Source organism: Terrapene carolina, unplaced genomic scaffold (genome assembly GCF_002925995.2).
Source record: "Terrapene carolina triunguis isolate 2854851 unplaced genomic scaffold, T_m_triunguis-2.0 Scaffold93, whole genome shotgun sequence".
Lineage (NCBI taxonomy): Eukaryota > Metazoa > Chordata > Testudines > Emydidae > Terrapene > Terrapene triunguis.
The window spans coordinates 32,870,897-32,898,082 of record NW_020664444.1 but is presented as its reverse complement, the minus strand read 5'-3'; the positions used below and the strand labels follow the sequence as shown (position 1 = coordinate 32,898,082).

General features: G+C 46.4%; 1 protein-coding gene across 3 annotated transcripts in view; it reads left to right on the top strand.

Moving 5' to 3' along the window:
• The first annotated feature begins 3,232 nt into the window (after positions 1-3,232).
• The window catches only part of HMOX2 (heme oxygenase 2), a 35,348-nt gene continuing 11,394 nt past the window's right edge, over positions 3,233-27,186 (top strand). The window contains exons 1-2 of one of the 3 annotated variants that reach the window (XM_026650742.1): positions 3,233-3,300; positions 26,105-26,240. In XM_026650742.1, coding sequence (XP_026506527.1) covers positions 26,152-26,240 — 89 coding nt within the window. In that variant the 5' untranslated portion in view covers positions 3,233-3,300; positions 26,105-26,151. Of the gene's footprint in view, positions 3,301-24,581; positions 24,641-25,164; positions 25,492-26,104; positions 26,241-27,186 lie in introns of those variants that run through there. The other 2 variants (XM_024197828.3, XM_024197827.3) reach the window with 2 other exon arrangements.

Sequence of the window (27,186 nt, the reverse complement as noted above, 5' to 3'; positions counted from 1 at the left end):
CACAAAACCTAGTAATAATGAGGGATTTTAACTACCCAAAAATCTGCTGGAAATGTAATATGGGAAGACACAAAATTTCCAGTAAGTTCTTGGAATCTATTGTGGATAATGTTTTGTTCCAGAGAGTGGAGGAAGTAGCCAGGGGGGACAGTCATTTTAGACTTGATTCTGAGGAACAGGGAGAAATTGGTAGCGAATCTGAAAGTGGAAGGCAATTTGAGTTAAAGTGACCCTGAAATTATAGATTTCATGATTCTAAGGAAAGGAAGGAGTGAGAGCAGCAGAATAAGGCCGATGGATTTCAAAAAAGTTTCCTTTAGCAAATTCACTCAAAGAACTGGTAGATAAAGTCCCATGGGGAGGAAATCTAAGAGAAAAAGGAGTACAGGACAGCTAGCTGGTTCTCAAGGAGACAACATTAAAAGCACAACTGCAAACTATCCTGCTGCGAAGGAGACAGGAAGACTATTAAGAGGCCAATATGGTTCCATCAGGAGTGCTTTAATGACCTGAAGATCAAAAAGGAATCCTATAAAAAATGGAAACATTGACAAATTGCTAAGGAGATATACAAAAGAATAGCACAAGCCTGTAGGAACAAAATCAGAAAGGCTAAGGCACTAAATGAGTTAACTTAGCAAGGGCCATAAAAGGCAATAAGAAGTTCTTTAAATACATTAGGAGCAAGAGAAAGACAAAGGAAAGTGTAGGTTCCTCTACTTAAAAGGGAAGGAGCGCTAATAATGGATGCATCAAGAAAGATACTGGAAAAAATTATTAAACAATCAATTTGTAAGCACCTGGAAAATAATAGGCTTATAAGGACTAGCCATCATAGATTTGTGAGAACAAATCATTCCAAACCAACTTAATTTCCTTCTTTGACAGGGTTACTAGCCTACTGGATGGGGGGAAGCAGTAGACGTCATATATCTTCATTTTAGTAAGGCTTTTGGCACAATCCCACATGACATTCTCATAAACAAACTAGGGAAATGTGGTCTAGATGAAATTACTATAAGGTGGATGCACAATGTCTTGAAAGGCTATACTCAAAGAGTAGTTATCAATGGTTCGCTGTTCAACTGGGAGAGTGTATCTAGTGGGATCCCTCTGGGGTCAGTCCTGTGTCAGGTACTATTCAATATTTCATTAATGACTTGGATAATGAAGTGGCAAGTATGCTTATTTATTTGCAGGTGACACCAAGCTGGGATGAGCTGCAAGCACTTTGAAGGGGAGGATTAGAATTCAGAATGACCTTGATAAATTGGAGAAGTGGCCTGAAATCAACAAGTTGAAATTCAATAAAGACAAATGCAAAGTACTACACTAAGGAAGGACAAATCAAATGCACAACTTCAAAATGGGGAATAACTAGCTGCGTGGTAGTACTACTGAAAAGGATCGGGGGGGTATTGTGGATGGCAAATTGAGTATGAGTCAACAGTGTGATGTAGCTGTGAAAAAAGGCTAATGGATGTATTAACACTAGTGTCATAAAACATGGGAGGCGATTGTACTGCTCTACTCAGCACTGGTGAAGCCTCAGCTGGAGTGTTGTGTCCAATTCTGGGCACTACATTTTAGGAAAGATGTGGATAGACTGGAGTCTAGATGAGAGCAACAAAAATAATAAAGGTTTCAGAGTAGCAGCCGTGTTAGTCTGTATCTGTAAAAACGAACAGGAGTACTTGTGGCACCTTAGAGACTAACACATTTATTAAAGCATAAGCTTTCGTGGGCTACAACCCACTTCTTCGGATGCATTTTTTTAAAAATAATAAAAGGTTTAGAAAACCAGACCTCTGAGGCAGGGCCGCCCGGGGGGGAGCAAGTGGGGCAATTTGCCCCAGGCCCCACAGGGGCCCCCACGAGAGTTTTTCAGGGCCCCTGGAGCGGGGTCCTTCACTCGCTCCGGGGACCCTGGAAAACTCTCGCGGGGCCTGGGCCCCTGGAGCTTCTTCCGCTCTGGGTCTTCGGCGGCAATTCGGTGGCGGGGGGGTCCTTCCACTCCGGGACCTGCAGCCAAAGTGCCCCGAAGACCTGCGGCGGGGGGTCCTTCTGCCCCGGGACCCGCCGCCGAAGACCCCAGGCCCCCTGAATCCTCTGGGCGGCCCTGCTCTGAGGAAAGGTTAAAGAAAGTGGGCATGTTTAGGCTTGAGAAAAGAAAACAGAGGAGGCACCTGAAAACAGTCTTCAAATATGCTAAGGGCTGTTATAAAGAAGACAGTGATCACTTGTCTTTCCACTGAAGGTAGGACAAGAGGTAATGGGCTTAATCTGCAGTAAGGGAGGTTTAGGTTAGATATTAGGAAAACTTTCTAGCTGTAAAGGCAGTTAAGCTCTGGCATAGGCTTCCAAGGGAAGCTATGGAAAATAGTTTGGACAAACACCTGTCAGGGCAGGGCTGATCTAGGTTAGTTGGTTCTGCCCCAGTGCAGGGGGCTGGACTTGATGACCACTCAAGGTCCCTTCCAGCCCTACATTGCTAAGGTTAAGATGATTTTGTCACAGTTATTTTTAGTAAATGTCACAGACAGGTCACGGGCAATAAACAAAAATTCATGGAACCCCACGATCTGTCTGTGATTTTTACTACAAATAATGGGAGGGTGGGGGAAGCGGGAGGGCTGACTGCTGGCGGGGGGGGGGCGGGAACTGAAGCCCAAGCCCTGAGGCGGGGGGGACTGACAGCTCAGCCCCCGCTGCAGCCATGGCAGCTAACAGCCATGGGGCCCCACCACGTCCTGGGGGCTGACAGTTCCAGGCCACTGCCCTGGGGCGCGCAGCTGAAGCTGAAGAAGTCACAGAGGTCTCTTAAAGTCATGGGATTTGTGACCTCAGTGACAAAATCATATAAGGATATGATTCTGTGAGCTTGGGGGTAGGGGCAGAACAGAAAAGGGAAGAGACTTTATTCTAGGATGTGTGTATAGTACCCACCGCAGTGAGGCGCCAGCCCTGACAGGGAACTCTGGGCACTCATTAATGGTGACAATCAGGGCTAGCGTGTTGGCTGGGGCAAGGGAGCACGTGCCATCCAGGAGCCGCAAAGCCAGAGACGATAAGTGGAACGCTCCGGATCCACGGGCTGAAGGCGGGGCCAAATGAGGGGCGGGCCTCTGCAAAGAGGTGGGGACTGTTACGTCAGGGACACGTCACGTCAGCCTGGGCTGAATTACCTATAAACTCGCCGCTGCCCCGCCTGCTCATGAATAATTAATTATCCTGATGGGCCTTTGTCCCACCTTTTCCAACAGGCCGAGGCAGCTGCAGCGCTGAGAGGAGCTGCTGCGGGTGAGTGCGGGGGCGGGATTAGCCCAGCGGGGACGCGGGGTCAGGGGGTGCCGCTATGTCCCCCCAGGGCCGGCTCTGAGCGTCTCTCGGCTGGGTCGGCGCCGCGGGGTGAGGCTGGTGCCCTGCCCGCCGTTACCGGCCGCGCGGCCCCAGCCTTGGCGTGCGCTGCGGGCGGTGCAGGGTCCCTGACAGGTGGGGGTGCGGAGGCGCGGGCTGGCTTGACGCGGGGAGCAGTGTTCAGACCGCCCCGCCACGGAGCTGTGCCCGCGGGTCTCTAGGGCTCACTGCCCGGAGCCGCCTCTGGCTGGCGAGTGATCGAGGGCGGGCGTCCCTCGGAGCCCGGTTGGGACAGGCGGGGCCCCGGGGTGCTGGCTCCGCCGAGCTGTGCCTCGGCAACGGGCGTTCAGCCTGGAGCGCGCGAGGTGACCCGCTGAGCGGCCTGGGTAACCGCCTCGGCTTGGAACCGCGTCTCCTCAGCCCGAGGGGGGTAGGTGGAGACCTTGACGGGCGGGACGAGACGTGCCCGTGTGAGCACATCCCGCCAGTCTGTCCCGGGGGGTGTCACCGGGCACGTGCCGGGGGCTGAGCAGCACAGTCTGCGTGGGCTCTAGCCCCTGTGTCCTCTTGTCATTGTCCCGGCTGGTGTGTCTCCTTTCTCCCAGGGCTAGGCGCAGCTTTTCCTGCCGCTTCTTAATGGAAAGGGCGGTGCCATTTCTGGGAGTTTGAGGAAACGCTTCTCTTGCACTCATCTTTTGGGATGCTTCAGCGTCCATCTCCTGTCACACTGGTTGTCCAGTTGTTGGTCTCTGGGAGTGGACCGTTTTTCTCTTCCTCCTCTGGTTTTTGGTTACTGACTCTCTATGATGAGTCTCCCTGAGTCACTGGCTGTCAAGCACTTCCCTCCTCCTTATCATTATTGCTTAAATCATTCCCATAAAACACACAATAGGGCATGCATAATCTGAAATTAAGAACAGAAAAGGTTTAACTTTACTTGTGTAACTAAAAGTCTGGGACTAATCTCACTGTTACATGTCTGGATCTGGGTGCAAGAGGAGCTGATATACTCATCACTGCTGCTTTGTGCAATAAAGTTTTGATGCCATTCAGTTTCCTGGGAACTAAAGAATTGTCAAAGGTGAAGGGAGGTGGGGGGAAATCTGACTTTGACTTCAGTAAAATGAAATGCCTATTGTGTACATTTCTATGTGCATGTCACATTTTAAGTTAAAAAGCAACAGAGGGTCCTGTGGCACCTTTAAGACTAACAGAAGTATTGGGAACATAAGCTTTCGTGGGTAAGAACCTCACTTCTTCAGATGCAAGTAATGGAAATCTCCAGAGGCAATACTTCTGTTAGTCTTAAAGGTATCTTAAGTTAAAAGTCCCAACACCCATCACTATGTCTACATGGGACCTCACAATTTAGCACTGAGTTAAATGGATTTTATTGAATATTAAGTTTGCGTTACTAGGTGACATACTGGTTTTGGACTGCAAAACTGACAAGTTAGGGGAGGATGTTCATGGAGATTTAAAAAAAATGTAAATATGGAAAATATCAAGTCTTTGTACTGTCATTTCTCTTCATGTCCATGGGGAGTGAAGGAAGGTGATACTATTTTGCTCTCTTCCAGCTGAGCTCATTACAGCTTTGAAAGCAGGGCTGCATGTTTGTGGCTTTTCTCCTCCCAAACCTTCACTGGAGCACTTGTCCTGAGGTTCATGTCGGTTTGTTTTATAAAGTCAGGCTAAAATCTCTTCATGGTAACGGGAGAGCGAGCATTGCTTGCTCTGAATGAGCAAACATTTGACAAGTATCATGTATGGAAGAGAGGGTGCACTTTTATAGAAGCACAGAATTGTAGGACTGGAAGGAGACACAAGAGGTCATCTAGTCCTGTCCCCTGCACTCATAGCAGGACTAAGTATTATCTAGACCATCCTTGACAGGTGTTTGTCTAACCTGCTCTTAAAAATCTCCAATGATGGAGATTTCACAACCTCCCTAGGTAATTTAATCCAGTGCTTAACCACCCTGATAACATTTTCCTAATGTCCAACCTAAACTGCCCTTACTGCAGTTTAAGCCCAAGGCTTCTTGTCCTATCCTCAGAGGTTAAGGAGAACAATATTTCTCCCTCCTTCTTGTAGCAACCTTTTATGTACTTGAAAACTGTGATCATGTCCCTCCATAGTCTTCTCTTCTCCAGACTAAACAAACCCAATTTTTTCAATCTCCCCTCATAGGTCATTGTAGCAGAGTGCAGCAGGGCCCCCTTGACTTCTACCACTGCTAGGTTCACAAAGTCACACTGAGACCCTTGGTTTAGTAGCCACTGATGCACTTTGTTCTCAGGCTTGTTCCCACCACTGTTTCACCATGTACAAGTAGCCTTTCACCGTCTGCAGGAGGGAGCGCTACCTCCTACCTTCCATTCCCTGCCTTTCCTTTTTTCCTGCTCTCCCCTGGCTTCCTTCCCTGAAGGCTTTTATGCAGCCCCAGGCTAATTAGGTAGCAGCTGTCTCCCTAATTAGGGTCAGGTTATCTCCAGCCTGCTCTAATTTGTTCCCCTAAGGAGGAGCAGGTGTGACAGAGGGCTGGATCTGCAACCCTTTGCCCAGCACCCTGTCAGTCATGTTTTCTAGACATTCAATCATTTTTTGTTGCTCTTCTCTGCTTTCTCCAATTTCTCCACATCTTTCTTGATATGTGGTGCCTGGAACTGGACACAGTGCTCCAGCTGAGGCCTAATCTTACCATTCCCTAGAATCATGAACTCTCCATTTCTAAGCTGTCTTCCACTGTCAAAATCATATCTAGGACAGCCTCTCCCCTAGTAGCTTTCTCCATCTTCTGAAATAAAAAATCGTCTCCAGTACATTTCAAGAACTTGACATCCCACATCACCACCAAGTCCAGGACTTTGAATGATTTTTAGTTGGCTTTTTTTAAAAAAAAAGCCTTATCCACCTCTTCTTTCTGGTTAGGTGAAATGTAGTAGACCCCTACCATATCACCCTGGTTTTTTAACCCCTTTATCCTTATCCAGAAACTTTCAACAAGTCTGTCTCCTATTCCCATCTCAACCTCAGTCCAAGTATATACATTTTTAATATATAAGGCAGCACCTACTCCCTTTTTTCCTTACTTGTCCTTCCCGAGCAAGCTGTAGCCTTCTATACCAATATTCCAGTCATGCGTATTACCTATGATGCCAAGTATGTCATAGTTGTTCATTAAATAGCATTTCAAGTTCTTCCTGCTTATTCTCCATAGTTCTTGCATTAGTGTACAGACATCTAAGATACTGATTTGATTTCCCCCCCCCCCCCAATGTTCTCTTCTCTCCCTTATCCCTGCTATAACAGCCCATGCTTCCCCAGATTCTGACCCTTCTCCAAGTTCTCCATGTTTTTGACTTACCTGTGGGCTTTTGTCATCTGCCCCTGTTGAATCTAGTTTAAAGCCCTCCTCACTAGGTTAGCCAGTCTGTATCCAAATACATTCTTCCCCTTCCTCGATAGGTGGACCTCACCTCTGGTTAGTAGTCCTTCCCAGAACAGCATCCCATGGTCCAAGAAGCTGAAGCCCTCCTGGCAACACCATGCTTGCAGCCAGGCATTCATGGGCAGCAGATAGAGGCTAGTCCCCGGCTCTGTCCCTTCCATGCCCTCCCCTCCACCCCATGTCCAGAGGAGCTCTGGGCCAGCTGGAGCCCGAGCACACCCACCTCCCCAGCCTGCCCGGAGAGGCCCCGGGCTAGCTGGAGTTGCTGCAGCTGTTCCTCCCTTCTGCAGCGTCAGACCCTAAGCTGCCCTGTGGGAAAACTCAGAAGCTCTTCTCTTCTCTCTTCTGGAAGAAGAACCTGAGTTTTTGATATGTCCCATGCAGGTTCCGGGGCAGCTGAGGAGGCAGTATGTGTTACTGATGAATCCAGGAAGCTAAGTATAGCATTTACCATCTCCTCAGCCACCCCGGAACCTGCATGAGGTATAATAAAAAGCAAAAATTCCCCCCTGCCAAATCTGCAACCAGGGTCTGGCAGCAGAGCTTCCCCTGGCCTATTTTATATCTGCTGCCCATGCACACATTAATCTTCAGGATGCATCTGTCTTTGACTGGAAGAATCGAAGAGAACACCACCTGTGCCCCGCAACTCCTTCACCCGTACTCTCAGAACCCTGTAGTCACTTCTGATCTTCTCAGGATCATACCTTGCAGTATCATTAGTGCCCACATGGATGAGTAGCATGGGGTAATAGTCAGATCCTCGATAGTCCCTCCATCATGTCTCAGATACAGGTCCCTGGCAGGCAGCATACCTCCTGGGATACCATGTCAGGCCGACAGATGGGTGCCTCCATCCCCTCAGAAGAGAGTCACCAACCACATGACACTGTTTCCTCCTGGAAGTGGTGGCTGTGATCGTCCCAGCCTTGAGAGTACATGGCTTCTCCACCTTCGGGGGTGATTCCTCATTGCTCGTTGCCAGGGCAGCATAACAGTTCTTCATCACTGTGGTGAGTGGGTCGGGAGTATGGGTGAAGCACTACCTGCTGCCAGAAGTAACCAGCAGCCAGTGTCCTCCCTGTGACAGAGCCATATCCTCCCCGCACAGTGGCATGACTCCAGTGGACTTCTTTGCACCATTTCAGCTTTGACTTTTAGCATTGCCTTGTGTGCACTGAAGGCTCTATTTTCTGTCTAGGGTGGCTAAGTGCTACTGTAACTTCAGATTTGTCTCTTAGAACAGGAACATCCAACCTTTGTTATGTAAGAGGCCCATTAACGTTTTGTCAGGACTCCTTATTTCAGACCTGGAGCTGACTGCAGCTGCCCTCTTTTTTTTTTTTTTTTTTTTTTTTAATCTGAAGGCCCAATCTGGATGGGTATATTAAAGACATGGACAGGATTAGTGATGGTGCATTAAAATGGCTTGAATGTTCCTCTACATGGAGTTGTGGTGGACTCCATTATTATTTATAATTTGTATTACCACAACATCTAAGAGCTCTAGTCATGGACAAGAACCCCATTGTGATACAGTGGCTCTCAACCTTTCCAGACTATTGTACCCCTTTCAGAAGTCTGATTTGTCTTGCGTACCCCCAAGTTTCACCTCACTTTAAAAACTACTTGCTCACAAAATCAGACATAAAACTACAAAAGTGTCACCGCACACTGTTGCTGAAAAATTGCTTACTTTCTCATTTTATAATTATATAGTAAAATGAGAAAGTAAGTCCATTGGAATAGAACTATTGTAATTACATTTCAGTGCATAGTATATAAAGCAGTGTAAAGTCATAGTCTGAATGAAATTTTAGTTTGTACTGACTTCACTAATGCTTTTTATGTAGCCTGTTGTAAAACTAGGCAAATACCTAGATTAGTTGATGTACCCCTTGGAAGACTTCTGCATATCCCCAGGGTACATCTGGTTGAGAGCATTGCTGTACAGTCTCTGCCATATCCAGGATCTTCCTCCTTGGGGGTCATTTCTTCTCTAAAGCAAATCCTTTTTTTTTTTTTTTTTTTTTTTTAAATAAGTATGGGCTTAAGTCATCAGTAAGCGGACAGATCCCTTCTGTTGCCTTCAGTACTAGATAGCACCTTCTTTAAGTTCTAAGCGCCTGGCTGAGATTTGCAGCTGGCTGAAGCTAATTCTTGGAAAGACTGAGGTGAAGCTAATAGAAGAAAATATTTCTGAAGAACTCTCCACTTCTATAACATCACCTTCTTTTGAGGGTGTTTACCCTCTGATTGTTAATCTACAGCTGACAAGAACTCCACGCACTCCTGTTGGAATCAACTCAGTCACACCTCTAGGTCTGATATCCTACAGAAAATTGACTATTTCATACCTAAACATTGCAATCTAAAAAAATAAAACATGAAGACTTGACACAGGATATAACAATGAGGTTTCTCAACAATGCAAGCAGCCAAGAGCATGAAAATCCTTGCTGTTTTCTGCATTTGCTTCCCTGTTAACTTAGATTTGACTCAGCATTTTTCAGTTCTCATCTTAAGTCCTCCAGGAAATTGACCCATATCAGTACAGGGACCACTTACTGCTGCAAAATCAGGCACTCCCATGATCGCCAAGTTGCTCTGGAACTGTCAGTTTCAAGATCTGAACTCTTGTATGTAGAAGGCTGAGCTTTCTCATTGAACAGCCTGTGAGTTTGGAATGAGCTCTGGGATGACTGAATGTCAGCATTTTCTGATCCAACTGCAAAACCCACTTCAACCAAGCCTTCCCATAACTCAACTCACACATCTGGTCCCAGTTGACTACAGGAAAGAGTTACATATCTTTGTATACTCCTAATTTTTGTGAAACATTTGGATTCCACTGTGATGGGTGCCATGTAAGAATTGAGATTTGGGCAACTGTGGGCAATATGATAAAGTCCAAGGATAACATTTTGCTCCCCCAGGCTTAAAATTCCTCACTTTCTATTAGAGCTGGTGTTTCCAGTCCTAGAGGACAGTGGAGAGTGCTTGGCTGACTCTGTTAATGTCTGCCGTGATATGGTTCCAAACAGTAAATTGACCTTCAACACGCATGTCCTGAAACATTGCTCATAGCTGTCCCTTCAGTTCTAAGCTTTTGTGTCTCAGTGAGAAGCAACAGCTGCTGGGCAGCTTATATTTTATTTTTAATAGGACTGCAGCTTTTTAAATAATGGCTTGAACAAAGGGCCAGGAATCAGCAGCTCCAGAGTTTCAATTCCTATGCTGACACAAACTTCCTGTGTGCCCTTTGGCAAGTTCTTATCTCTCCTTATAAGATGAGGATAATTCTTGCTTCCATCATAGGGGTGTTGAGAAGACAGATTAGTTGACTTTTTTGTAAAGTGCCATGTCACTGCAAGTAGAAATGCCCAGAAAACACACTACCTGCTTTCTTATTGCATAAATGACTCAAGTGATTTTATATTTTTATCTGTATCTGTAAACAGTTATAAAAATGTACTACTCAAGAAACAAAGCCGAGCAGAGGCAACCGGGCACTAGAAATGTATTTAATCTGCTAACCATGGTAATCCATTAACAAGATACAAATAGTGCATTGCTCTTTTCTACATGCCTTATTTCTGGAAATCACTCAGGGCCTAGCAACAGCAATCTTCTTACTGCAATGAAATTGGTTGGTACAACAAACATTGCTAGGGCTTGTTAAATTTCTAATATGCTAGTGCATCAATCATAATGAGGACTGCTTGAGCAGTGGTTAACTAATCCAGAGTAATTTGTGGCCTAGCAGCAACAGATATTTTCCTACAGTAAATGGCAAAAAATTGCTGCTGGGAATTTAGTTTCCTCAATGGGATTAACCTTCTGGTGTCTAGTCAAACCACAGGATATACTTGGACAACTTAAAAATAAACCAATAATGATTGTGATTTTTATATTATTATTATTTTTTTTTAATGTTGCAGGATTTCCAACTTTCCCCTTTGTCAGCATTTCAGTATGCAATCACAATTCATAGATGTGTTCCTCTTTGCACAATCGCTGCTGGTCAGAGGAGACCTCTGCAGTTTAACTCCAGCTGACTCCTGGAGAAACTGGCTGCTGTACTAGATACTAGAAATGTTGTCTTTGGAATATCCTTATTCTGAAATCCGTTGTAGGCATACATCTCTGAATGTATCCAGTTGGCCTGTTTTTGTTTAATGTTGGCCTTACTAAGTATCTAGTCCAACTAGATGATTAACAGTTTACTCCTCTACCATTTAGGAATTAAAGATCACCTCTTGTTTGTACTGAGACAAGGAAGCATCCATCCCAGATGTGTTCCTTCCCAGGATCTTGAACAGAGGATGGAAGGTTCACAAATATCTACCCTTAGCAATCATAGGAAACCTTCCACCTGTTCCCAACAAAGGAGAGCAATAAAAGGTCAGGTCACTGCTTCATCAGGTCCAGTCTTCTATTTCTGGCTGTGGTTGTTTTATATTTTTATGGGAAGTGTCGTACCCCTATGATGCACCTGGCCAACTGCAACACTGTACACATGGGCTTGGAGGAGACACAATCATGTGAGGAAACAAAGTTCTAGCTGCCATACTGGAGTGACAATAACACCTTCCCATGATATCATGGAAAGCCTTGTCACATCCATTTTTTTTTTCTTGCATTAAGAAGCTCTTCTGCCCATCTTGTATCCTATGTTTTCAAAAGAGATGGTGGAACTGATCTTCTATGGCAAGTCCAGTAACTGTAATTTATATTGTCAAATAGGTAATCATGTACAGGTTTCCATGGGTAACTGGACTCCCCAGGCCACTGCATGCTTGTTTTGCTAGCTTTTCTCAGAGAACTGGGGTAGCTTCATTTAGAATGTTGCAGCCTCACTACTTACCTGTATGTGCAAATTTTATCCTTTCACCACTGTTTGTGGAGGAACCTACGTTGCTTTCCTATCTTCAACAAAATTGCTATTTTCTTGGTCCTTTGTGGTCTCTTCCCATTTCAGTTTTGCCACATCTGGCCTGCTTTCCACTGTCAGAGGTTAGCTCTATTCTGGTGCGGCATCAGCTAAATGAGGAAGAATCTTTGTTTTCTTTCAAACCAACACAAAACCTTCTGTGCTGCCTGCAGCCACCTCACCTTGTGCTGCAGCTGGTTATTTTGCACACTATTCAGGGTTGTGCTAGTCGGCACTTGGAAGTAGTACATTGTTTATTCCTCTGTGTGTGTTAGACTGTCAGGAAGTGGTTTTGGTGCTTTTCTTCCAGAGTCAGTACTGAACCAATGCCCCTGTATTATACTTTGGGGGCACTGTGTTGCTGGAAATGCTCTCTTTTGGGTAAGATCTAAATCTAGGTACTGACTAGTAAAGAATTCTTCGACCCTTTTCACAAGGGTAATATGGCTATTAGTGCAGTGTTCTGACTGAATTGCAACATTGGTAATTATTCTGCCTTCCTAAATTTACCCTTCAGTTTCCTTTGGGTAGCATTCCTGATCATCCTACACTATTGTGTAATGTGGTTAGATTGCCTGTTCCATCTCCAAGATGGCTGCAGTTAACGGGTAGATGGAAGATATCCTTGTGTTTTACTGTAATTGTTAGTAAAGGACTTTTAAGGTCCTTCAGTATGGAAGTATTTATAGTATTCTAGAATCTATTATATCAGTGTGCTGTTAACAGTACACACAAGTGTGAAGAACTGGCATCAGCCACTTCTACCTCTAACTACCTGTCCAAATTTAATTCTGCAAAGAGCTTTGAAAATGGCATTTCTCTGAGACCTCTTACTGTCCCCACCTCACTGTAATGCTTCCATTGTGAGATACATGAATAACACATTTGTCATAACTGCTATGTATTGAGACTTGTTACCAACATAGTTGACTTGTTTAATGCATTGTAACTGTCTGTTACTGGCCCCACTTGATATCTCTTGTGCACATCTGGCTTGATGGAAGCTTCCTGTTCTAAGAACAATGGAGGATTTAATTTGATGTAATATGTATCAAAAGCATTAGAAAGCTGGCCAGTCAAATAGTACAGTTGCGCAAGGCCTTGCCTCAACACTCATTGGTACCGCCCATGTGCTTTTATGAACAGGACAGCAAAATTAACCCTAACTGTGCTTTGTTTATTGTGGTCACTGAATCACTGGGCAAAACTGACTAAGGAGAGTATATAGAATCTTGTTACAGTGCTTGTGACTGAAACACTGCAAAGTAAGGCCATTCTTAGCCCAGCAGCCTCCTCTCTGACCTGAACAGAGCCTGTAACAAGGGCTGCCTCACTTCACTCCATAGGCAACTTGGCAGGGGACATTGCTATTGCACTCTGAAGAAAATACTGCTCAGTCCTGTCTGGCCAGTGGCATGTGGCTGAGACTTAGAGTTAGAAACACTTCCCTGAAGTACAATACTTTTTTTTTTTTTTTTAAGGGGGGTAAGTGTGTGGAAACACCCATTCTTTATTCTGCACGTTACCTAAAACTACTTTGGTTAGAAGCTGCAACTTGGGGTTGGAAGTGCTACTATTTCATGCCTCTGTGCAGAAATATTCTATACTGGTTCCCATAGGAACTTGCACACTGGTACAGGCCAAAGATCTGCCTAGGCAGGCATCCCAGTTGGGCATCCTGTCTCAGTGACCAATTCCAGATACTAGAAAGGAATGTGTAAAGTTCTCATAATGCACTTCGGCCTTGGCTACACTTGCAGATGTACAGCGCTGTGAGTTAAACCTGACTTCGTGCAGCTGAGTAGTGAAAGCGCTGCAGTCTGTCCACACTGACAGCTGCCCAGCGCACTGTCGTGGCCACATTTGCGGCAATTGCAGCGCTATTGGGAGCAGTGCATTATGGGCAGCTATCCCACAGAGCACCTTTTCCCATTCTGGCACTGTGGGTTGTGGGAAGGGGGCGTAGGTGCGGGGGATTCTGGGTCCTGTCCCAATGCCCCGTGATGCATCGCTTCGCATCCCAGAAATCCCTTTGTTTCCGTCCACCTTTGGTGCCATCTTTCAACGGTTTCTGTGCAGCGCGATCTGTCTGCGGGAAATGGAGTCCGAACTGCTGAGGCGTATGCTGACGAGTCTCGCCAGCACGTCACGTTTGGCTGTCGAACTATTCCTTAAGATCCAAAGTGACAGTGAGAGTGAGGGTGAGGAGTCCGACGATGCTATCGAGCCGCGTAACGTGTACGACACGAAATTGCTTGTGGCATTCACGGACATGCTCAGCACCGTGGAATGCCGCTTTTGGGCTCGGGGAAACAAGCACCGAGTGGTGGGATCACATCGTCATGGAAGTCTGGGATGACGAGCAGTGGCTGCAGAACTTTCGGATGAGAAAAGCCACTTTCATGGGACTGTGTGAGGAGCTTGCCCCCACCCTGCGGCGCAAGGACACGAGATTGAGAGCTGCCCTGCCAGTGGAGAAGCGGGTGGCTATTGCAATCTGGAAGCTGGCAACTCCAGACAGCTACCGGTCGGTCGCAAACCAGTTTGGAGTGGGAAAGTCGAACGTTGGAATTGTGTTGATGCAAGTTTGCAAGGCCATTAATCGCATCCTACTCAGAAGAACTGTGACTCTGGGTAACGTGCAGGAAATAGTGGATGGCTTTGCACAAATGGGGTTCCCTAACTGTGGAGGGGCAATAGATGGGATGCACATTCCTATTCTGGCACCACCCCACCTAGGATCCGAGTACGTTAATCGGAAGGGGTATTTCTCTATGGTTCTCCAGGCGCTTGTGGATCACCGTGGGCGTTTCACTGACATTAACACAGGCTGGCCCAGAAAGGTGCATGATGCACGCATCTTTCGGAACACTTGGCTGTTCAGGAAGATGCAGGCCGGGACTTTTTTCTCAGAGCGGAAGATCACGGTAGGGGAAGTTGAAATGCCCATTGTGATCCTTGGAGATCCCACTTACCCGTTAATGCCATGGCTCATGAAACCCTACACAGCGAGTCTTGACAGCAGCAAGGAACGGTTCAACTACAGGCTGAGCTGGTGCCGAATGACTGTGGAGTGTGCCTTTGGCCGTTTAAAGGGCTGCTGGCGATCTCTGTATGGGAAGCTGGACTTGGCCGAAAACAGCATCACCGCAGTTATATCTGCGTGCTGTGCCCTCTACAATATTTGTGAAGGGAAGGGTGAAAGCTTCACTCAGGCATGGACCTCCGAGGTTGAACACCTGGAGGCTGAATTTGCACAGCCAGAGAGCAGGGCTATTACAGGGGCCCAGCCCGGGGCTGCAAGGATTAGGGATGCCTTGGGGGAGCAATTTGAGGCTGAAAACCAGCAGTGATATCTGGTGCCCTGCATGGGAGTGAAGTGCAGTAGTTCCAATCTTTAGGAATCAGTGTTTGCTAAGCAGACAAGCAGACTTGCAGTGCCTGTTTATTTCCTGGGCTAAGGAGTCTTTTACTTTATGCAATAATAAAGAATGTTTTCAAAGCCAAAGAATCCATTTATTGAAAAGAAACAAGGGCGTGGAGTGGGGAACAGTACAATCACAGATTCGCGTATGTCCTGTCTGGTGTGCTGTGCAGTGAGTGCTGCACTTCAGGAAAGCTATACTGCATGGTGATGGGGGTTGAGTGCAGAGGGTAAGGGTCGTGGTTTTCAGGGCTGGGTGGTGAAGATACTGGTGTTGGAGGCAGCGGGTGGCGTGAAGAACACTGAAGTTGGGGAAAGTGGGTTGGAGGTGACAGTGGGGCACAATGGAAAGAGTTTTGGGACAAGGGCTGTGGGGGGGGGTGGCGTTTGCATTTGCAGTACTGCTCCTCTTTCTGCATGGCTACCAGCTCCTGGATAGCATCTGCTTGGCGCTCCAGGATGCTTATGAGCCTATCAGTGCTTTGCTGCCGGTGCGCGGTGCTTTGCCGCCGGTGCGCTGTGTTTTCCTGGCGGATCCTGCTTTCTCTCTCCCTCCAGTCCTGTGCTTTCTCATTCTCTTTAATAGATTGCCGCATCACTTCTTGCAGCATGTCGTCTTTGCTTTTTCGCGGTCTCTTCCTGAGTCTTTGCAGTCTCTGAGCAGGCGATAAGAGGGACAGCTGAGGTCTCAAGGTTGATGCAGCTGTATAGGCAAAACGCAACATTTAACAAAGGCAGCATTGTTTATACCAGACAGAGTACTGATTCCCCCCGCACTTAAGGAGTAGAAAACACACAGGGTCTACACAATAGCATAATTTTCCCGTCCAAAACAGAGCACACATCCCACGGGAACCTCAAAATGGTGAGTAAGGGAGACTGATTGTTTCAGGGCTGCACTGTCCTCTGGGTTTCTGTGCCTTGGGGAGAGCCAACAGCTTCAGGGGGCACCTACACTGAACACTGTCCCAACATTTTCCACAGGAGTTAATCCTGGACGATATCTCGCTGCTGAGGGTGACCTGGGAAGCAAGGGAGGGTCTTCTACTGCAATGCGGCTTCCGCCCTGGCCCATATGCAGCTTGCCTGTGTGCAGCAATGGTCCCCCCGCCCCTTGCGGCACAGTGGCGCTGACACGTTAGCCTGGCTGGCACAAGGACCACGGTGGCTCTCCCGATAAACCTGCGCAAGCACATTGCACACGTTCTGGATGAGACATTTGAGGAGATTACTGAGGCCCATTACTGCTATGTGATAAACCACATCAATGCACTATTCCGCATCTAGGCATGCATGCCTAACCCTCCTCTCCCAAAGAGCCCACACTGAAAAAATTCCTTCCCGAAAAAAACAACCACTTACCGGGAACGTGCTCTTCTGTTTGTCCTCCAAGTATCGGCTGCTGCGACTGGCTACCTTCCTCCTGGCTCGAGAAGAGCTCCTGGCTGCATGGCTCCAGGGATTCTGGGGTGTCTCCATCTGGCCCACCACCATCACTCCTGTTTCTCTCCCCCCCCCCCCCCGCGCTCTGAAGTGTCCATGGTGGTGCTCGGAGTGGAGGTGGGGTTGACCCCAAGTATCGCATCCAGCTCTTTGTAGAATCGGCAGGTCGCTGGGGGAGCACCCGAGCAGCCATTTGCGTCGCGGGCTTTGCGGTAGGCACTCCGCAGCTCCTTCACTTTAATCCTGCACTGCAGGGCGTCCCGGTCATGGCCCCTTTCCATCATGTCCTTTGATACCTTCGGGAAGGTATCGTAATTCCTACGGCTGGAGCGCAGCTGGGACTGTACAGCTTCCTCCCCCCAAACACTGATGAGGTCCAGCAACTCGCCATTGCTCCATGCTGGGGCTCGCTTGGCGCGTGGAGGCATGGTCACCTGGAAAGATTCGCTGATAGCACTCCACACCACGCCGGGCTGAGCAAACAGGAAGGGGATTTTTAAAATTCCCGGGGAATGTAAAGGGTCGGTCACATGGTTGTTACTGCCCTGGCCTCAGGTAAAGTTTGAACTGATGACCAGAGTGGCTAGAGCAGGCATTGTGGGATACTGCCGAATAATTCTGGAGGCCATTCACAGTGCATTGGGCGGTCACACTGGCGCTGCAGTGGCAGCGCTGCACTCGCTATTCCTCTCAGAGAGGTGGAGTACATGCAGCGCTGCAACCACGGAGATGCAGCGCTGCAAATGCCTTGCCAGTGTGGACGGGGAGTGAGTTACAGCGCTGGGGGCGGCTTTACAGCGCTGCAACTCGCAAGTGTAGCCAAGGCCTCCTGCATCAGGGATTTTCTTTCCTGACTTCAGCTGTTGATTAGACGGTACCCAGAAGCATGTGGCTCGACAAGCCTGGCTGGTAGCTTTAGTCCTAGCTGGAGATGCAGATGTTCTTGTTCACAGGTGTCAAATCTTTCTCTAGTCGTGCTCTAATACTTGTTCCTGCTTAAAATCTTGTAGTATTAAATAGCATTTTTTTGGTCAGAGTATTTATACTCATTTAGTATTAATATGAACATCTATAGCACTATACAGAAATAACTGCACCAGACTGCTCAGTTTTTGCTCTGCTCATACCAGACAATACCTGGACAAACTTGGGGTTTGGATCTTGCAGTCTTAATCCCCTCACTACTTGACCAGCTTCTGAGCAGTTAATCTCAAGCCTCTCTGGAATGAGGCATTATGGTAATGTTGTCTTTAATAAGTTCCATAGAATGAATGGGATATGACACACAAATGCTCATGGTTCTTTGGGACTCAGTAAAGTAGGACAGTTATTACCTTAACACAAAACAGAAATGATAGAGACAAGACAGTACAAATGTTGGGCACAAGCACTCTTAATGGATCTCAAAGAGCTTTACAAGCCTCAAATCATGAATTGGGTATCATTTGCTTTTTATGGATGGGGAAACTGAGATACAGTCCATAAATGACTCCCTAAGTCACATGGCATCAGAGATCGAGCCAGGAACAGAACTTTGTAGACCCATACTCTAACAACTAAACCTAAGTATTTGTTTTAGTAACTTCACTGGGAATTCGTAGAGTAAACCTGATGAGTACTCAAATTGGAGTGAAGTTAGAGATGCCTGTAATTTTGGATGGATTGTTCAGAAAGGGTTTACACTTATTCCAGACGTATACAGCTTTTGTCCTGGAAAAGGCTGTTTTCAGAAGCATAGAATTCTCAACTTCCTTTTTTCCACAGGATCTCTCTTGCTTATCAAGCCCCTCTGTGTGAATGGTACAGAGGTGTATTATAATGTTGTAGTGCAGGGAAGCATTAGATGTGGTATATTTTTGACTTTAGTAAGGCTTTTGATATTGTCTTGCATGACCGTCTCATAAACAAACTAGGGAAATATAGCCTAGATGGAGCCACTATAAAGTGGGTACATAACTTGTTGGAAAACCATTCCCAGAGAGTAGTTATCAGTGGTTCACAGTCAAGCTGGAAGGGCATATCAAGTGGGGTCCCACAAGGTTCGGTACTTGGTTCGGTTCTGTTCAATATCCTCATCAGTGATTTAGATAATGGCATCGAGAGTACACTTACAAAGTTTGCAGATGATACCAAGGCAGGAGAGGTTGCAAGTGCTTTGGAGAACAGGATTAAAATTAAAAATGATCTGGACAAACTGAATTTCATCCTGTTTACTTCAGATCATTTCTCCAGTGAGGACAAATGCAAAGTATTTGACTTAGGAAGGAACAATTAATTGCACACATACAAAATGGGAAATGACTGCCTAGGAAGGAGTACTGCAGAAAGGGATCTGGGGGTCATAGTGAATCACAAACTAAATATGAGTCAACAGTGTAACACTGATGCAAAAAAGCAAACATCATTCTGGGATGTATTAGTAGGAGTCTTGTAAGCAAGACACGAGAAATAATGCTTCTATTCTATTCTGTGCAGATAAGGCCTCAGCTGGAGTGTTTGTATTCAGTTCTGAGTGCCACATTTCAGGAAAGTCGTGGACAAATTGGAGACAGTCCAGAAGAGAGCAACAGGAATAACTAAAGGTCTAGAAAACATGACTTATGGGGGAAGATTGGGGAAAAAATGTTTGTTTAGTCTGGAGAAGAGAAGACCAAGGGGGAACATGATGGTATATAAAAGGTTGTTACAAGGAGGAGGGTGAAAAATTGTTCTCCTTAACCTCCTGAGGATAGGACAAGAAGCAATGGGCTTAAATTGCAGCAAGGGAGGTTTAGGTTGGACATTAGAAAAACTTCCTAACCATCAGGGTAGTTAAGCACTGGAACAGATTGTATAGGGAGGCTGTGGAATCTGTCACTGGAGGTTTTTAAGAACAAATTAGACACCTGTCAGGAATGGATTAGTTATTACTTAGTCCTGTCTTGAGAGCTGGTTACTGGACTAGATGACCTATTGAGGACCCTTCCAGTTCTGATTCTGTTTACAGCCATGAGTAGCTGCCTGAGAATCCGGCTACCACCCACAGGGAAATCGGGAGGATAGGCATTTATTCTAGATCTTGGCCAGGTCCTTTGGGGAGTATCATTACTAAGGGCTGGTCAACAATGGGAACTTACATCGGCAGAGCTATGCCTCTCAGGGGTCTGAAAAATCCACACACCTGAGCAACATAGTTAAGCTGACCTAAACCTCTGTGTAGACAGCGCTAGATTGATGGTGCTGCCTAGCTAAGGCAGGCTAGTTCCTACCTGTTCTGACACTGTGCTGTGCCCCGGAAGCAGCAGGTTCGGCTCCTAGGTGGGGTGGCCACGGAGCTCCATGCGCTACCCCCGTCCCGAGCACTGGCTCCGCATTCCCATTGGCTGATTCCCTGCCAATAGGAGCTGGGAGGGGGCTGTGCCTGTGGGCAAGAGCTGCAGGGAGCTGCTTGCATGCCTCCACCTAGGACCCGGACCTGCTGCTGGCCACTTCTGGGATGCAGCATGGTCCGCAGTGCCAGGACAGGCAGAAAGCTGCCTTAGCACCCCCACTGCGCCACTGACCGGGAGCCATCCAAGGTAAGCCCATGCCTCAATTCCCTGCCCCAGCCTTGAGCCCTGCCAAATCCAGAGCCCCTTCCTGCACCCCAAACCCCTCCTCCCTGGCTCCACCCCAGAGTTGGCACCCTCAGCCCAGAGCCCTGAGCCCCTCCCACATACCGAGCCCCTCATCCCCCAGCTCCGTTGGGTCATCGTGAGCATCAACAATTTTCTCCAACTGGTCACCAGAAAAAAAAAATTTGAAAACCACTGCTCTAGGGAATGGGAATCTAGTCTGTTCCGTTCACTCAGCAGCCAGAGTATAAAACCGATGGTATGAGGGTAAATATGCCAAGTTAGTATGACTCCTTATTTTCAAGTTCCCATGCCCCATGAATGAATTCAAGCCTTGGAGAGGGTTGGCCTCCTTCCTAGGCTGTGCTGGCCTGGGACTTTGACAAACACTATGGAGGTATTTCAGTTTTTTTTTTTTAAATTATCAGTTTACCCTTTGGAAGCTTAGTGTTTTGAGAGAGGTTTTCTCCAGCACATGGCTCTACATTGTATGCAGGTCTACAGGAACTGGTGCCCTTTTTAAAGGATAAATTACATGAAAATGGAGCTAGAAGAACCCTGTTGTAATCAGTTACATGAAAATGTAAAATGAAGGTGCTTTTTTGGGACTTATCAATCTTTCAAGGTCTGTTTGCCTCTACAACACTATCTCCTGCACATGCTATATGCTTCATAACTAACAGTGCTATGCTATACCATTTTTATTTCTCTGGCACACAAGCTATGGGAAAGTGCCTGTGTTAAAGAAAATCGGATACGTATATGGAGAGGAGACTATAAAGTTTCGTAGCAGCAAGTACTTGAAAGCAACTAAACCGTATTGTGAATTTGCCAAGGAAAATGCTGGTCTTAGAAAATCTGTGAGAGAGGAGTCCAAAGGCCACTCTGGGTCTATTTTGTAAATAAATAATCCCACCAAGAGTCACTGTTATATAAAACCCGGTTGCTAAGAATCTTTATCAAACCATAAAAAGAACAGGAGTACTTGTGGCACCTTAGAGACTAACAAATTTATTAGAGCATAAGCTTTCGTGGGCTACAACCCACTTCTTCGGATGCATATAGAGTGAAACATTGAGGAGAGAGATATATAGATAGATATACACATACAGAGAGCATGAACAGGTGGGAGTTGTCTTACCAACTCTGAGAGGCCAATTAAGTCAGAGAAAAAAAACTTTTGAAGTGATAATCAAGATAGCCCAGTACAGACAGTTTGATAAGAAGCAAGTGTGAGAATACTTACAAGGGGAGATAGATTCAATGTTTGTAATGGCTCAGCCATTCCCAATCCCTATTTAACCCTGAGTTGATTGAGTCTAGTTTGCATATCAATTCCAGCTCAGCAGTCTCTCGTTGGAGTCTGTTTTTGAAGTTTTTCTGTTTTAAGATAGCCACCCGCAGGTCTGTCATAGAATGGCCAGACAGGTTAAAGTGTTCTCTCACTAGTTTTTGAGTATTATGATTCCTGATGTCAGATTTGTGTCCATTAATTCTTTTGCGTAGAGACTGTCCGGTTTGGCCAATGTACATGGCAGAGGGGCATTGCTGGCACATGATGGCATATATCACATTGGTAGATGTGCAGGTGAACGAGCCCCTGATGGTATGGCTGATGTGATTAGGCCCTATGATGGTGTCACTTGAATAGATATGTGGACAGAGTTGGCATCGGGCTTTGTTACAAGGATAGGTTCCAGGGTCAGTGTTTTTGTTCAGTGATGTGTGGTTGCTGGTGAGTATTTGCTTTAGGTTGGGGGGTTGTCTGTAAGCGAGGACAGGTCTGTCTCCCAAGATCTGAGAGAGTAAAGGATCATCTTTCAGGATAGGTTGTAGATCTCTGATGATGCGCTGGAGAGGTTTTAGTTGGGGGCTGAAGGTGACAAACTGTCTGTACTGGGCTATCTTGATTATCACTTAAAGTTTTTTTTCTCTGACTTAATTGGCCTCTCAGAGTTGGTAAGACAACTCCCACCTGTTCATGCTCTCTGTCTGTGTGTATATATATCTCCTCAATGTTTCACTCTATATGCATCCGAAGAAGTGGGTTGTAGCCCACGAAAGCTTATGCTCTAATAAATTTTAGTCTCTAAGGTGCCACAAGTACTCCTGTTCTTTTTGCGGATACAGACTAACACGGCTGCTACTCTGAAATTTATCAAACCATGTTACTGTGGCTTATCTCATGCAGTTCCTCTTGCCTGTCTTTTTCATCTATTCTTGTTCAGTTTGCTTCCCTTTACACTAAAGATTTTGCTTGGGATTTTTTTTTGTTTTTAACCTCTGTATAGTTAAGTGAGTGGAAGTGGTGCCAGAGCAGCTCTCTGAACACTGCCCCTGCCTTTGTGAAGAGTACTGTGCAATCTCTTCCCTACCAGATGTGCTGCATTGCAGGGGGAAAGGCTTTACTCCCTTGCTGAAATGGCTTAACTGGTGTAACTTGCTGCAGAGCCAGAGACGCTCTGCTTCCATATCAGTAGCGGTTCTAGATCTGTATGCAGAGGTGACATACCATTTCTCCAGAAGTTTGGTTTATTTTCTGGGGAACATAAGACTGAACTCTTTGAACGATTGGGCTTGGATGCAAATTTCTGACTTTAAAATCTGAATTTTGAAATATTGGAGCAGAGACTAGAGCAAGTTAAACTGTTAAATCAAATGCTGTCTGAGATCTCAGCTGTAAGGAAGCACTATGCAGACAAGGTTGACCTGCTGCTGTCTCTATGCATGTGTCTAGAGCAGGAGACATTTTATTTCCATCCCCATTTTGGCCAGACTTCCTTGTGTGAGCTTGGGCAAATCACTTAACCTCTCTGCCTCAGTTCCTCCTTGTAAAGTGAGATTAATTAACGCCTCAGAGGGGCGTTAAGCAAAATTAAATATCTGTGTAGCACTTGCAAACAGTATGTGTTCTACTTATCAGGTAGCTGTTAGAGCATGCATGTTTGCTGTTGGAACTGAGGAGGGAATCAAAGAAAGGGAATGAGGAAAATAAGGACATAGTTGCAGAGACAAAGCTCGGAAAGCTTTGTAACTCTGACAGACTTACCATGTCCAACAGAAAACCTGTGAAGTAGGCTGGTTTTCCAGGAGGAGTGAAGATTGGCGGCAGTGCCTGGCTTGTGGGGGGATTGATAATAGAGAAACAAGGCTGTGTCCTCTAAGTCAGAAATTTGAATCTGGCTCAGTTTGACATTGCCAACACTCTTCGTATGGTAATTTTGTCAATCTGTATGAAATGAGATGCTGGGTCTTAGTCCAGTTCCCATTAGGCAAGTGTCTTCAGCATAATAGCTATCGCAATTTGGGGCAGTTGGTATTCTTAGTAGAGGCCAAAGATTGCATGAATTATAATTGTGGTCACTGTATGTATGTCTACACTGTGATTAGACACCCGCAACTGGCGTGTGCCAGCTGACTTGGGCTCCCAGGGCTTGGGTAGACCAGGTGTCGGCAACCTTTCAGAAGTGGTGTGCCAAGTCTTCATTAATTCACTGATATTTAAGGTTTCGCATGCCAGTAATACATTTTACATTTACAGGGGCCAGCGGACGGAACCCCAGACTGGTAGCAGGCTGAGCGGGCTGGTGGCCAGGACCCCGGCTGGCAGGGGCTGGTGGACGGAAACCCAGACTGGCAGCGGGCTGAGCAGCTCAGCTCGCTGCCGGCCTGGGGTTCCGGCTGCTGGCCCTGCTCAGCCCGCTGCTGGCCTGGATAGATGGAACCCCGGGCTGAGCAGGGCCGGCATCAGGGACGCCGGCAGCAGGGACCCCGGCTGGCAGGGGCCGGTGGATGGAACCCCAGACCGGTAGCAGAGTGCTACTGAAAATCTGCTTGCGTGCCGCCTTTGGCACACGTGCCATAGGTTGCCGACCCCTGGGCTAGTACCTCCCATCTCACAGGGTCCTGGAGCCCAAATATCTGTACTGCAGTTAACAGCCCCTTAGTGCAAGCCCGAGTCAGGTGGCACAGGCCAGCCATGGGTTTTTAATTGCAGTGTAGACATACCCTGTGGGTGGTGCCTTCAGGTTTAGGCAAGGCACATTGTGCAGGGCTGGCTTATCTGGCTATTGCTTGTGCTGTACGTGTTGCGTATCGCTTAAGGCTTCAGTCTTCAGGACATTCCAGCTGGAACCTCTTGCTTGGAAAACTTTTACTAAAAAGTTAGAGAAAGTAGTGGGGGAGGTAGGGCAGTTACTGGAAGGCTGAAGGAGAGGGTTAGGAAACCAGAGGTCATTAACTGGAAGGGCAGTTTATCAATTTATAATTGATCCATCCTTTTTATGTGTTTGTGCTTCAGACTGGGAGCTGGGGTCAGAGCTGCCAATTCTGGCTTCACATTAACTAGCTTGGCCTGCTCTGCACAGTCTTATCTCATTTACTGTTTTCCCAGCATCAGAACATAGACATGTAGGATTAAAACAAGCTTTCTTAAGGTGAGTGGTGACCTACATATCAGGCTCATAGTGAGGTGAGTGGGAGACACAGTATAAGAGGATGAAATGTGTTTGGTCAGACAGTGTTTAGCACAGATGCTTTCTAAATAATAAGCAGTGGGCTTGGTCTGTGCCCAGCTGCCTTCTGGCATTATCTGTCAGCTCTGCCATCTTCTACTCTTAACTTAGTGGTGATTAGTGTCTACCAGCTAATTGGTTTATTTCCCATTTTACAGATTGGGGGTGGTGGTGGGGAAACAGAGGCCGAGTGGTTTACCCAAGGTGTCAGTGAGTCAAAGCTGGTAATAAAAGCCAGATGTTTGGCTCTTAGTCCTTAATATTGCATCTGTTGCACGGCATACTACTTTATCTCAAGCTTTTTCAAATAGTCCTTTTTTTAAGCCTATTGAATAATTGGGATATATTATTTGGGAGAGTCCATGCTGGAACAGAATAATTTAAGGGGAACCAAATAAAAATGCTTCAGCTGCATAGGAGTTTTGCTTTCTCATGCTCTTTGGACAGGTGTGGAGGCTGTCCCAGAAAGCCAGGCTAGTGAACTCTGCCCCTGCCTTTGTGAAAAGAACTGTGCAATTTGGAGGCCTGTTTTGCTAGCATTGTTCTGCGGTCCCATGACCCATTTCTCTTCCCTTCCAGATGTGCTACGTTGCAGAGGGAGAGGCTTTGTTAATTCCCTGCCAAGCTGCCTGCCTTTGTGGCTTAGCTGGTGTAACTTACTGCAGTGCTAGTAGGAAAGAGGAGAGGCTGCATGTTGCTGATTGCAGCTCAAATCCCAGAAACTAAAGCTGAAAAAGATCTAGGGAGGAGGGTTGTTTCCCTTCCTTCCCCAGGTCAGTCACTCTGCTCTAAATCTTACCTTTCTGCAGATGGCCTAGGGATATTTTTTTTTTTTATTTATTTTTTTACGTCCTGGTGGAAAAGTGTTGTTTTGCTCAGAAGTATCATGCAGGCTGGTGAAATACAGGTCTTCTAGTCTGCTCAGCTGATCCACCGAACCCTGAGTGGGAAGCCTAACTTGGATTGCTTGCTGAGTCACGGTTGTCTTTCTTGCACAAGGTTATGGTTTATTAGTATGCGAGCTGCTTTGTTATGCACTGTATGTAACTCTGAGCTGAGGCTGTCAGTGCCTTTGCTTAGAGTTGCCAGAGGGGACACAGGTTCTGTGTTTTCTAAGGCAGTGTTGGACCATAAACAGGTAAGCTTGTATTATGCTGTATATCCTTGAGTCCACTGAGGGAGAATGTCAAGTGCACAGCTCTGTTGACTGACCATGCATGTGTTTGAGTGAGTTAAGGCTTTTGCAGCTTTGCAGCATTTGGTGCTTTCCTTCACCCCCACTCCTCATTCAGGAATCTTCTGCTTTATTAAAGTCAAGTTTTTGCTCTTCAGTCACTTAGTGTTGCTGAAATAACTGGATGATGAACTCTGGCTGTTTCCAAACAGGACTAGAAAAGTGAAGAGAACATTAGGAAGATCAGGTCTCTGGAGAGATGCCGTCTGATGTAACGGAAGCCTCTGAGGGGGTAGATGAGGCAGAGAATGTCCGCTATGAGGAAACAGAAGATGATGACAACGTCAGGTGAGTCCTGTCGGGGCCCTCCTGGCTAGTGAGAGTGGGGCTTTGTTACCTGGAACAACTTGTCTTCTAGAAGGGTATCCCTGCATGTGGGTCCCAGGCAGGAATGTGGTGCTTGCTGTCCCCTCTCTTCTCCCCCCCCCCCCCCACTTTCAGTAATGTGGGAACACTTTAATATTCATTCCACCCCCATTCAGGAGAGAAGGATGTCTGTAAATGGCTGAAGTGAAGGGCTAGTGATGAGGCTCTATTGGGATGTGAATAGATAATCCAGCTCATCTCCCTGGGGCCAGCACATTTATTTCCTTACAGTAAACTTTTTAGTGTGTTATCCCATCCAGTTTCAAATGATGAGTTAATAGGGTTTCTTCCACTTACTGTAAGATTCTTCCACAGCCTAATTGCTCTTTGCCAAGAAATAATTCCTTCTAGTCTGATTGAGATTTTCCTTTTCTTGTTTATTTTGGAGTGCAATAATCTATCCCTCCTGAATAACTGGGCAGTTCAAAAGTCTTGTCTTGTGCATTCCTGGGGTGAAGCAGCTGCAAAGCTGAACCCTTTCATTAAGGAACAAAGAGTCCTGTGGCACCTTTATAGACTAACAGATGTATTGGAGCATAAGCTTTCGTGGGTGACACCCATCTGTTAGTATATAAGGTGCCACAGGACTCTTAGTCTGGATCTGTAAAAAGCAACAAACACGGCTACCCCTCTGATACTTTCATTAAGGATCCACCAGGAGATGCTGTGACTTGATAAAGTGCATCTATTCACTTCACTAAAAACCCTCTAGTGAGATGAAAATGCAGCGCACGTCTATAACAAGGAGTATATTAACTCTTTTTGTTATGCACCAACAGTGTTTTCAGTAGGTACAACACCCACAGTCCCTGCCCCAGAGAGCTTAGTCTAAAAGATATAGATAAAATCAGATGCACTAGGAGACCCA